The sequence below is a fragment of the Bos indicus x Bos taurus genome, chromosome 5 (assembly GCF_003369695.1).
Source record: "Bos indicus x Bos taurus breed Angus x Brahman F1 hybrid chromosome 5, Bos_hybrid_MaternalHap_v2.0, whole genome shotgun sequence".
Lineage (NCBI taxonomy): Eukaryota > Metazoa > Chordata > Mammalia > Artiodactyla > Bovidae > Bos > Bos indicus x Bos taurus.
The window spans coordinates 36,870,563-36,883,764 of NC_040080.1; the positions used below are offsets into that span (position 1 = coordinate 36,870,563).

The 13,202-nt window shown below is 39.3% G+C and overlaps 1 protein-coding gene across 1 annotated transcript in view; it reads right to left on the bottom strand.

The window, feature by feature from the left end:
* ITPR2 (inositol 1,4,5-trisphosphate receptor type 2) overlaps positions 1-13,202 on the bottom strand; it is a 589,478-nt gene that overhangs the window by 255,639 nt on the left and 320,637 nt on the right. The window contains exon 37 of the mRNA XM_027541575.1: positions 7,253-7,361. Coding sequence (XP_027397376.1) covers positions 7,253-7,361 — 109 coding nt within the window. The remainder of the gene's footprint in view (positions 1-7,252; positions 7,362-13,202) is intronic.

The following is a 13,202-nucleotide window of genomic DNA, read 5'->3' on the forward strand; positions in this document are numbered from 1 at the left end:
TTGATTTAATTCTGAGAGATCTCTTGGGAATGCTTCAATATACAGACAGTAGACATCCAGCTGATTGTCAGGCAGCCCGGTACTAGGTAAACTATGTGACAATGCAATTCAATTCTCTGAGTCTCTCCACGTTACAAACCTGGAGGTACTGCTTCCTGTTCTATATCCTTCCTAGACCTGCTGAAAGGTAGCAAAATATTTTACAGTACTTTGAAAACAGAAAAATGCTATAAATTCAAAGCAATTTTTGTCATATTCACTCACATTTTTTGCAGATGACATGATCCTCTACATAGAAAACCCTAAAGATTCCACCAGAAAATTACTAGAAATAATCAATGACTATAGTAAAGTTGCAGGATATAAAATCAACACACAGAAATCCCTTGCATTCCTATACACTAATAATGAGAAAACAGAAAGAGAAATTAAGGAAACAATTCCATTCACCATTGCAACGGAAAGAATAAAATACTTAGGAATATATCTACCTAAAGAAACTAAAGACCTATATATAGAAAACTATAAAACACTGGTGAAAGAAATCAAAGAGGACACTAATAGATGGAGAAATATACCATGTTCATGGATTGGAAGAATCAATATAGTGAAAATGAGTATACTACCCAAAGCAATTTATAGATTCAATGCAATCCCTATCAAGCTACCAACAGTATTCTTCACAGAGCTAGAACAAATAATTTCACAATTTGTATGGAAATACAAAAAACCTCGAATAGCCAAAGCGATCTTGAGAAAGAAGAATGGAACTGGAGGAATCAACCTACCTGACTTCAGGCTCTACTACAAAGCCACAGTTATCAAGACAGTATGGTACTGGCACAAAGACAGAAATATTGATCAATGGAATAAAATAGAAAGCCCAGAGATAAATCCACACACATATGGACACCTTATCTTTGACAAAGGAGGCAAGAATATACAATGGATTAAAGACAATCTCTTTAACAAGTGGTGCTGGGAAATCTGGTCAACCACTTGTAAAAGAATGAAACTGGACCACTTTCTAACACCATACACAAAAACAAACTCAAAATGGATTAAAGATCTAAATGTAAGACCAGAAACTATAAAACTCCTAGAGGAGAACATAGGCAAAACACTCTCCGACATACATCACAGCAGGATCCTCTATTACCCACCTCCCAGAATATTGGAAATAAAAGCAAAAATAAACAAATGGGACCTAATTAACCTTAAAAGCTTCTGCACATCAAAGGAAACTATTAGCAAGGTGAAAAGACAGCCTTCAGAATGGGAGAAAATAATAGCAAATGAAGCAACCGACAAACAACTAATCTCAAAAATATACAAGCAACTCCTACAGCTCAACTCCAGAAAAATAAACGACCCAATCAAAAAATGGGCCAAAGAACTAAATAGACATTTCTCCAAAGAAGACATACAGATGGCTAACAAACACATGAAAAGATGCTCAACATCACTCATTATCAGAGAAATGCAAATCAAAACCACTATGAGGTACCATTTCACACCAGTCAGAATGGCTGCGATCCAAAAGTCTACAAATAATAAATGCTGGAGAGGGTGTGGAGAAAAGGGAACCCTCTTACACTGTTGGTGGGAATGCAAACTAGTACAGCCACTATGGAGAACAGTGTGGAGATTCCTTAAAAAACTGGAAATAGAACTGCCTTATGATCCAGCAACCCCACTGCTGGGCATACACACTGAGGAAACCAGAAGGGAAAGAGACACGTGTACCCCAATGTTCATCGCAGCACTGTTTATAATAGCCAAGACATGGAAGCAACCTAGATGTCCATCAGCAGATGAATGGATAAGAAAGCTGTGGTACATATACACAGTGGAGTATTACTCAGCCATTAAAAAGAAAACATTTGAATCAGTTCTAATGAGGTGGATGAAACTGGAGCCTATTATACAGAGTGAAGTAAGCCAGAAGGAAAAACATAAATACAGTATACTAACGCATATATATGGAATTTAGAAAGATGGTAACAATAACCCGGTGTACGAGACAGCAAAAGAGACACTGATGTATAGAACAGTCTTATGGACTCTGTGGGAGAGGGAGAGGGTGGGAAGATTTGGGAGAATGGCATTGAAACATGTAAAATATCATGTAGGAAACAAGTTGCCAGTCCAGGTTCGATGCACGATGCTGGATGCTTGGGGCTGGTGCACTGGGACGGCCCAGAGGGATGGTATGGGGAGGGAGGAGGGTTCGGGATGGGGAACACATGTATACCTGTGGCGGATTCATTTTGATATTTGGCAAAACTAATACAATTATGTAAAGTTTAAAAATAAAATAAAATTAGAAAAAAATAAAAATAAATAAACTGTCCTACATTTTAATCAGCCACAGGTAAGCTCTCCAGTAAAAAGATTATTGTGATGGATTGGGTAATGGCCCTCCCAAAGATGTCTATGCCCTAGCAACAAAAACCTGGGACTGTCACCTTACTTGGTAAAGGAATTTTGCAGGTGTGATTAAGGATCTTGGGATGGGAAGATTACACAGGATTATCTAGCTGATTCCAATGTAATCACAGTGTCCTTGTAAGAGGAAGGCAGGAGGGCAAGAATAAGAGTGGGGGGTATAACAATGGAGTCTTTCTCTGTGTATATGTCTGTGTGTGTGTGGGTGTGTGTGTGTATGTGAGAGAGAGAGAGAGAGAGAGAGAGAGACAAATAAGGCCAGGGGTGGGGACGGAGGGTGTTGAAGACACGACAGCTGCTGGCTTTGAAGACAGAAGGAGAAGCCATGAGCCAAGGAATGCAGGAGGCCCCTAGAAGCTAAAAAAGGCAAATAAAATGAATTGTCTCCTGGAGCCTCCAAAAAGAATTTAATTGACATTTTGATTTTAAACTTCAACCTTAAAACTGTAAGATAATAAACATGTGGGTTGTAAACTAATGAGCCACTTGATAAGGATGAAAGAGGAGAGTAAAAAGCTGGCTTAAAACTCAACATTCAAAAAACAAAGATCATGGCATCTGGTCCCATCACTTCATGGCAAATAGAAGGGGAAAAAGTAGAAACAATGACAGATTTTATTTTCTTGGGCTACAAACCACTGCAGACAGTGACTGCAGCCATGAAATTAAAAGATGTTTGCTCCTTGGAAAAAAGCTATGACAAACCTAGACAGTATATAAAAAGCAGAGACATCACCTTGCCAACAAAAAAGTCCGTATAGTCTGGAGAATCCCAGGGATGGGGGAGCCTAGTGGGCTGCCGTCTATGGGGTCACACAGAGTCAGACAGCAGCAGCAGGAGCATGGCTTTTCTAGTAGTCATGTATGGATGTAAGAGTTGGACCATAAACAAGATTGAGCACCGAAGAATTGATGCTTTCGAACTGTGGTGATTGAGAAGACTCTTGAGAGTCCCTTGGACAGCAAAAAAATCAAACCAGCCAATCCTAAAGGAACTCAACCCTGAATATTAATCAGAAGGACTGATGCTGAAGCTCCAAAACTTCAGCCATGTGATGTGAAGACCTGACTCACTGGAAAAGACCCTGATACTGGGAAAGATTGAGGGAAAGAGGAGAAGTGGACAACAGAAGATGAGATGGTTGGATGGAATCACTGACTCAGTGAACATGAATTTGAGAAAACTCCAGGAGATAGTGATGGACAGGGAAGCCTGGCGTGCTGCAGTTCATGGGGTGGCAGAGTCGGACATGACTTTAACTGAACAGCAATAACAAGTAGGAAACTAACATAGTAACGAAAACACAACCACCTGTTATCCCAGGACAGATAATGAGGATTTTTTCCTGAAAATACATAGTAAGTTGTAAAATAATGGATTTGACCAGCTTCTGAATCTGTTACCCAAGGCCATTTCATCCAGACTGGTGGGTCCTTTAGGTCCCCTCCACTGGCACAGAAAAGGGACCACCAGCCACGTAACGTGGGCCAACTGACAACATGCAGAGATTGTCCATTGCTGTCTCTTTCCCAGCGGAGGTATCTGAATCACTCTGGATCTAATATGCTTTCTAAAAATTTCACATAGGGAGAAAAGTCTTCTCCTTCCACTAGTAGAAATGCTTCTCACTCTACAACATTTATAATTCAAATATTGACTAAGATCTAGAATTCTTTCAGCTACAGTTTTCTTATTCCATCTTTAATAGACACAGAAATTAAGAAATGATATTTATGTAAGTCTCTTTTAGGTTTTTTTTCCTAAGTTAATGACTACATTTCCATATTCCTTAATATTTAATTCTACGTTTCTACACTTTTATCTATTTTGGATATTGCATTCTACTATATTCTATCTGCTTATGACTTAAAATCCAGCCCCCCCAAACATGTTGGACAAAATATACTAATCTTTCTTAATAGTGATATACATCATTTGTAAAAGTTGTCTGTGATCTGATAAATAAGTTTAGGCAGAGAGGAAGGAGCTCTGGTTTTGGCTGGTTCTGGTTCTGGCCCCGCTGTGTGACCTTGGGTAAATCACACTACCCCTCTGGGTCTCAGTGACATCATCTATAAACCAGCTTGGACTAAATACCCAGATACAATGTCTTAAAAAGAGAGGCACCATGGAAGCAACCTAGATGTCCATCAACAGATGAATGGATAAAGCAGTTGTGGTACACATACATAATGGAATATTACTCAGCCATAAAAAGGAAAGCACCTCAGTCAGTTCTAATGAGGTGGATGAACCTAGAACCTATTATACAGAGTGAAGTCAGTCAGAAAGAGAAAGATAAATATATTCTAATGCATATATACAGAATCTAGAAAAATGGCACTGAAGACTTTATTTACAGGGCAACAGTGGAGAAACAGACATAGAAAATAGACTTACGGACATGGGGAGAGGGGAAATGTATGGGAAGAGTAACATGGAAACTTACATTACCATATGTAAAATAGAGAGCCAATGGGAATTTGCTATGTGGCTCAGGAAACTCAAACAGGGGCTCCGTATCAACCTAGAGGGGTGAGGTGGTGAGGGAGATGGGAGGGAGTTTCAAAAAGGAGGGGATACATGTGTATCTATGGCTGATTCATGTTGAGGTTTGACAGAAAACAACAAAGTTCTTTAAAGCAATTATCCTTCAATAAAAAATAAATTAATTAAAAAAAGAGAGAGAGGTACCTAGTATTTTGTCAATTCTATTGAGAAAGTATCACTTTTGGAAAAAACAGTTGATAAGTATTCCTCATTAGCTCCTTGAAAAAGATAACACTGGGGGTATTGAGGCTTATTTGTATTTTAACAATCCCAATTTCAGATTGGGAAGGCTCAGTGCTGAAAAAGCCTGCGGGACACTGCAGGCACCCTGAGAAGGACAGGTTTTTGGAGGCTAATGGATGAGGAAGGGTAGCGGGGTAGGCAGAGGCGGTCCTGTAATACCCAGTGTGCAGAGCCCCTGAAGGTTCCTGAAAGGCTCTCGTGATCTCCGCAGACACTGACAGGACCCCAGAAGCATGTGAAATGCACTCCGTGGTGGCCCTGAGTAAGCTGTGCCATTGGTCTCCATCTCCCCAGTGCCCAGACACTAGGGCCACCACTTAATAGTTGCTCACAGTGTGTGTGAGCTGCCTGAGTGAATGAGCCTAAAGAGCCTCAGCTGACCCCTTCCCTGAGGACCGTGTCCTGGGGACGCCGTTCACATCATACTTGATGGGAATAGTGTCCCTGGAGCTCTGAAAACAGCAGCCCTGCCTCCCTTCAAGGAGGTCTCAGGGAACTGGGCACTGGTGTTTTCTAGACAAGAGAAGATGAAAGCCTGAGCTAGTTAGTGATGGCCCTAGGAGTGTAAAGGAGACCCAGACAGCAGCATGAATTATTGTACAGTGGTTTGGGAGATGTGCTGAAATTCTCCTGACTAGTCACAGTAAAATCTTGCCTGACTTCTTTCCTAGTTTCCTTTATAGTAATTCAATAATCATCTATTATATAAAATTGAAAGGCTTATCACATATCTTCTGTTAAGCACAAATAACTGTTATCATAAACTCCATTCATCTGTAAAAAATTCATATGACCTCATTTTTTCCACTTTAGGATCTGATACTTCAGCCAATATCAAACAATCTATAGCAATAGTTTGAAGTACCAAAGGAGAAAGAAACAAAAAGTCCCAAGGAATTCTATGTATTGTTTTTAAGAACATATCATATAGTCAAAGTTATAAGCATATTTCTTGAGTCCTATGCTACAGCGACATTTATTAAAACTGTATTGACCACCTGTATTTTATTAATGTTTCCCAAATATAGTTTAAAGGATGATGAGAACTAATGCAATGCAAAAGTCATTTTGGTTACTGAAGCAAACAACTGATTCAAATGCTGTATTTTGAAGCTATCCCCCCTTCTATTAATATCCAAGATTCCACTGCAATTCTTTTCTACCAAAATATGTTAAGAAAAAATCTACCACTACGATCTTTTTGGAATTAGATAGCATATACATAAATAAAAATAAAATCTTTCCTTAAACATACCAGATAATTAATATTTACAGAAACAGAACAAAAAATTATTAAGGAGCATGTTATAAATTATGTTTGATACATAACATAAAAGTAAACAGTAAAGGTAGCTAGCTAAAAAAACCTACATTAGATTTATATTTTATATTTAAGTGTATCTATCACCTTGGGTATTAAACATGCTGCCAGCTATCTCTTAATGAGCATCTGAGCTGTCATTTTTAATAACAGACTGACAATTATTATCTATAAGTTGATATTCCCTGAAAATCATCTGTGCAATATTTAGTATAGTTAAGAATAGAAACTTACAGTTCCATTTATTTAAAAAAGTATTATTTTATAATACTGGGTATAATATTATAGAAAATGACATGAACATATATGTACAATGAAAAATCAACATATTCCAAAATGCACAGGCCATTTAAATTCACAGCAGAACTTGGTACAAAATCTTAATAATGCTTAAGAAAGATCATTTGGTCCATTGACACTATATGAGAAAAATATACATATTCATGACAAAATATAATAATAACAAATAAACCAAATACTTGGGCCATTCTAATCTTAGTTACTTCTCAAATCAAAAGTAAACATTAAGAGATGAATAACATAAAAACTCAAATTATTTAATTCATCTAAGTACACACACTATTAATATGTAATACAAATAATCATATAATAGCCTATTGTAACTTATTCATTATAGTATTCTAGAAATTCTATTTTATTTTCAAATAGCAAGAAAAAAATTTAAATACCTCTTCCACAAAGCTGTCTTTCTTCTCTAGCATTTCTCGTAAAGTCTGAAGAATTTTAATGCACAATTTTTCTTCTTTTTCCATCAGTTTCTTTGTATGATTAATCAACCTTAAAACAAAACATTAAGCCTTAATAGGACAGTAATTTCTCTTTAAGTTAATATAATAGCATCATATACCAGAGGGAAAAAATAATCACACCATTATTTTAGAGTATAAAGCAAACTAGATACATGTCATCAAAGTTTTAAAATTACATTCCAGCTTATAAACTCTGTATTATAAAACTTTTGTTTTATAGTCAGTATACCCCAGTGCTTCTCAAGTTTATTCAGGTAACATACTTTTAGTGGGACACAATACTCTAAAAAGACCAATGAAACGCTGATTATCTTCAAGTCTATCATGTGAACTAAAACAAGTTTATTAGGAAAGAAATATGAATATCGCAGTATAGTACACTTTATTATATTATGCCATACTATATTATTTTCCATGTAGTATATCACAGTAACTATATAATTGCAGCATACAACACTGGAGCCTTAGCATTAATGGGATGCTTCCAGTTTCCACTAATTATAACTGCTATTTTTCACTGCTAGGGCTTGGTAGAAATTGGCAGTTTTCGTGATTAGAAGAAAAAAAAAAAGTAAATTCAAGATAGCCTATCCATTTACTATTTTTGCTATAATTTGGGCAAAGATTCTAATTAATTTTACAGTGGTGACCTCTGCAGTGGAGTTCTGTCAAGAGAAATATTTGAGGTCACAGTTATATAACATCTCCAAGAACTCAGAATCAAATAAGATGCTGAGAATCATAATTTACAGCTTAGCATACACAACTCATGTTGTTAAAAAGCTGGTTCTCAAAACAACCCCATGAGATATGTCCTCCTAGAAGAAAACAAAACCATGTAGAATATAATGGCATGATCTGATTTCAGTGACATAACGGGAATCCTATGGGACAGAGCCCCGAGGAAAAGTGAGCTTTCACTAGATAGCAGCTAGTCAGTGCATATCAAGTGTCAGCATGAAGCATGAGCACTTTCCATGAATTTTCTCCACTTATCCTCACAGCAAGCCAAAGTCATATGTGAGGTTCTGTTAACAGGCTAATTTTGCTAATGAGAAAACAGAGACCCAAAGAGGTAAAGCAACTTTCCTCCGGTTACACAAGTGTTAAGTTGTGGGATCTGGAAATAGACCAGGTCTATCTGACCTCCAGTACTCATATATGGATATGAGAGCTAGACTATAAAGAAAGCTGAGCACCAAAGAATTGATGCTTTTGAGCTGTGGTGTTGCAGAAGACTTTTGAGAGTCCCTTGGAATGCAAGGAGATCAAACCAGTCCATCCTAAAGGAAATCAGTCCTGAATATTCATTGGGAAGACTGATGCTAAAGCTGAAACACCAATACTTTGGCCACCATGCAAAGAACTGACTCATTGCAAAAGACCCTGATGCTCGGAAAGATCGAAGGCAGGAGGAGAAGGGGACAATAGAGGATGAGATGGTTGGATGGCATCACTGACTCGATGGACATGAGTTTGTGCAAGCTCCGGAGCTGGTGATGGACAGGGAAGCCTGGCTTGCTGCAGTCCATGGGTTCGCAAAGAGTTGGACATGACTGAGTGACTGAACTGAACTGAACTGAACCTGACTTCAGAGTCAAAATTCTGAAGCACCACTCTGTGGAGTCAGGACATCCCTCCACTGATGAAGGGAGTCCTAGATTATACACAGCTGCGTCTTAGAAGAAGTTAGAGCAGAGAGAAAGGCAAAAGTCATAAACTGGACTAAGAAGCCATTACATTTTGTTGGGGAGCTGCCTAGGGCTGACCAGAGAATGTTTCAGAAACAATGTAACATTTAACTATGAAGATTTCACCTGGCAGGAAACAGTGGAGAGAAGTGATTTCAAAGGGAATGGAAAAAAGGGCAGAGGCAGAAAAGCTGATGTCATGTCCAGGAAATAAGTATACTCTAGCTGCCAGCTGACAGTTAAACACATGGAAAAGGAGACTGTAAAAAGTGCAGTCTGAAAAGAAAGAACTGGGAATATTATGCTAAAGAGTCTGGAATTTATAGAAAATAGAGAACCACTGTGTTAAAGGAGCTGTATGATCGTCCCTACCTGTTAAAAAGATGACAGTGGGAACAAGGGCATGGAAGCGTGAGAACAAGTAAGAGATGAACAGGGCACAAGATGGGGAAAGGGCATAAGAAGCAATACAGAAATAAAATAGCCATGACCTGGCAAACAATGGCATACAGGAAGTGGAAAAAACAAAAGGAAGGGAGATCACAGATGCCTAAAATGTATGAGTTGGGTTAGTAGATAGGCAATGATAGTTTTAAATGACACCTATTTCATGTTGGGAAGGAATAGTGATTTTCTCTTAGACATGTTACATCTGGGCAGGGCACTATATGTTCATGTGGTCAGGCACATTTGTTGGTCGAAAGTTCTCCTGCTGCTGCTGATGCTGCTGCTAAGTCACGTCAGTCGTGTCCGACTCTGTGCGACCCCATAGACGGCAGCCCACTAGGCTCCCCCATCCCTGGGATTCTCCAGGCAAGAACACTGGAGTGGGTTGCCATTTCTTTCTCCAATGCATGAAAGTGAAAAGTGAAAGTGAAGTCACTCAGTCGTGTCCGACTCTTAGCGACCCCATAGACTGCAGCCTACCAGGCTCCTCTGTCCATGGGATTTTCCAGGCAAGAGTACTGGAGTGGGGTGCCATTGCGTTCTGGCAAGAAACAAAAACCTGCCTCTCTGAAAGAGAGGTATTCAGTCTTTTTTTTACAGACTGTACTATCCATAGCTGCTCAGTCATGTCTTACTCTTTATGACCCCAGGGACTGTAGCCTGCCAGGATCCTCCGGACATGGGGATTCTCCAGGCAAGAATACTGGAGTGGGTTGCCATGTCCTCCTCTGGGGGATCTTCCTGACCCAGGGATTGAACCCAGGTATCCTGCATTGTGGGCAAATTCTTTACCATCTGAGCCACCAGGGAAGCCCAAGAATACTGGAGTGGGTAGCCTATCTGTTTTCCAGGGGATCTTCCTGACCCAGGAATCGAACCAGGGTCTCCTGCATTGTAGGCGGATTCTTTACCAACTGAGCTACCAGGGAAGCTCATGAAAATCATTTGGTAGACACTGTAAATTTCTTTTGACATTTTTCTCTCTTAGGCTATTTCTATTTTCTTTAATTCTTTAGATAAAATATTTAATTCACTGGCCTGGCGTGCTGCGATTCATGGGGTCGCAAAGAGTCAGACACGACTGAGCGACTGAACTGAACTGAACTGATTTGAAAATATTGGTGGGAATAAATGAACACTTGCTTGGTATTTATACAAAGCATTCATCTATCAAATAATGTTTGGTTGAATTAGATCATTTGGCTTTCAAATTTTTTCTGTATCTAAGTAAAGAGTAAGTTTCACAAAACAATTCACCATACAAATACATGAATGTGAGTGTATTTATACAATGATTGCAAAAAGTTACCTTTATTATATGAGATGCATGCTGATATTTTATATTCTTTCCCAAATTTTTTTACAAATCAATGGTTTCCTCTTCATAAGTCACATCCCATAATTTGGGAAACATTAAGCTTCTCCTTCATAAGGGAGGATTAAGTGTGGATATTAATGAACTACATGCACCCACCATAAAAGCCAATACTCACAATGACCTATTTTTTTCTCCCTCACTGCATGTGACTAATGTGAAATCTGGTCCTTTCCTGGGGGTTAGCCCTGACATTCTCCAGCAGACCCATCTGACTCAACAAGTTCCAATAATTCAATTCATCTGAGGAAGTCAGAAGCCCCACTTAAGACCTACAGCAATTAACGATGTTGGATTCTAATTTTATTATAATAGATATCCTTACAAATAAAACTCTTGGCTCTTCCCAGAATTATGCAAGAAGTAAACAGATATCCCCGAGCCTCAAGCCATGCTACAATCACTCGCATACAACTGCATAAAAATCCTTTCTCTAACCACTAAACTACATGTGACTTTCTCTTCCTCCATCCGAATGTAGGACCTGTGATACATTCTCAGTATCATGGCATTCTGCTTCTCTCCTTTGAAGTGAAGTGAAGTGAAGTGGCTCAGTCATGTCCGACTCTTTGCGACCCCATGGACTATAGCCGACCAGGCTCCTACGTCCATGGGATTCTCCAGGCAAGAATACTGGAGCGGGTTGCCATCTCCTTCTCCAGGGGATCTTCCCGATCCAGGGATCGAACCCAGGTCTCCCGCATTGCAGGCAGACACTTTAACCTCTGAGCCACCAGGGAAGCCCCTCTCTCCTTTGAATTTACCTAATATTGCAACAGACTTGCTTCATCTTCAGCACAGGTCAATATTTTCTTGACATTTTGAGTTACTTTACATCACCTTCTCACACACCTATATCCTTAAGTTCTAGACCAGAATTTTATTTGAGATCGTTGAAATGTTCTGTAACTGTGCTGTCTTAGTTGTTGGCCAGTAGCTACCTAGGGCTACTGAGTATTTAACATGTGGCAAATGTTGACTGAGGGACTAAATATTTTATCTGTGTTGTAATGAATTTAAACGTTCATCTTAATAGCCATGTAGGGTTATCATATTGACACTAATTCTTGACACTGAATCAGCAAACTCTTTTTCTCTAGGGCAAAAGAGTAAATAGCTTAGGCTCTGGAGGCCATGCAGACTAGGCCACTAGTCAGTTCTGCTGTAATAGTATGAAAGTAGCCACTGATGACAATACGTAAATGAATGTACATGGCTGTGTTTCAATAAAACTTTAGTTGCAAAAATTATCAATGGCTTGTGGGCCAGAATTTGCCAATCACTTGTCTAGACTATCAAGCCTCTGGGATATAGCTATAGCATCATATGAATATCCTAGAGTTAAAATTCTCACGTTTATTGCCTACTTTTTAACCTATGTTATATATACGTTGATAGGGAGCCTGGTGGGCTGCCATCTACGGGGTCGCACAGAGTCGGACACGACTAAAGCAACTTAGCAGAAGCAGCAGCATATTCATGGGAGATAAAGTATATTTGACAAAGACCCTATTTTTATACTAGACAACACCTCTACTTTTTTTTTTTTCCAGTGGCTTCCACAGTCAGCAGTTTGCAGACACTCTAGACCCTTCATTTAAAAATGCTTATTAGAAGGCTGGTTAGTGCCCAGACAAGTCCATTCTTCCCAAGCTTCTTAAGATACAGTGATCAAGAGTAAAGAATTCCTGATTCTGGCCATAATGGAGAAACTCCACCTGCTCTTCAACATGACCCCTGTAGTCAGTTCTTCTCACCCCATACCTCGTTTTCTCTCCCCAAATCCCAACTTTAACTGGTAAAAGAAAGAAACACACTTCCTGTGTCCCCTCATCAATTTCTGCCTCACTATGTCACAGTCAATAGGGGAGGCTTTGAGATCATTTTAGCCATATTCTCAACCATACAGAAGAGGCTGTGACAAATAATGGTCAAGGGGGTTGCAGCTTCTTCTGATCCTTCATCCAGGTTCTCTCCCCAAGGAGACCATGTACCTCTGCCTGGCCATCTTGAGTCAACATGCAGTTACTTGCACAAATCATTCAGCGAAGGGTCCTCAACGTTAAGATGCATCTTTCTGGAGCTACCTAAAACTTTGTCTCACAACTGCTTATATTTCCTTGAGAATTTCTCCTTTCCATTAAAATGAAAATATTCTAGGATAACACACCCACTGCAGTAGACCTGACAATACCACAAAAATGCTAAGAGAAATACATAAATGAAAGAGCTTTAGATGAGCATCATCAAAGCAGCATGGCTGAGTGCCGGGTCGAGACTTAACAGCTGGTTACTGAAGCACACCTGGGCCACTCTGATGCTGGGAGGAATTGGGGGCAAGAGGAGAAGGGGACGA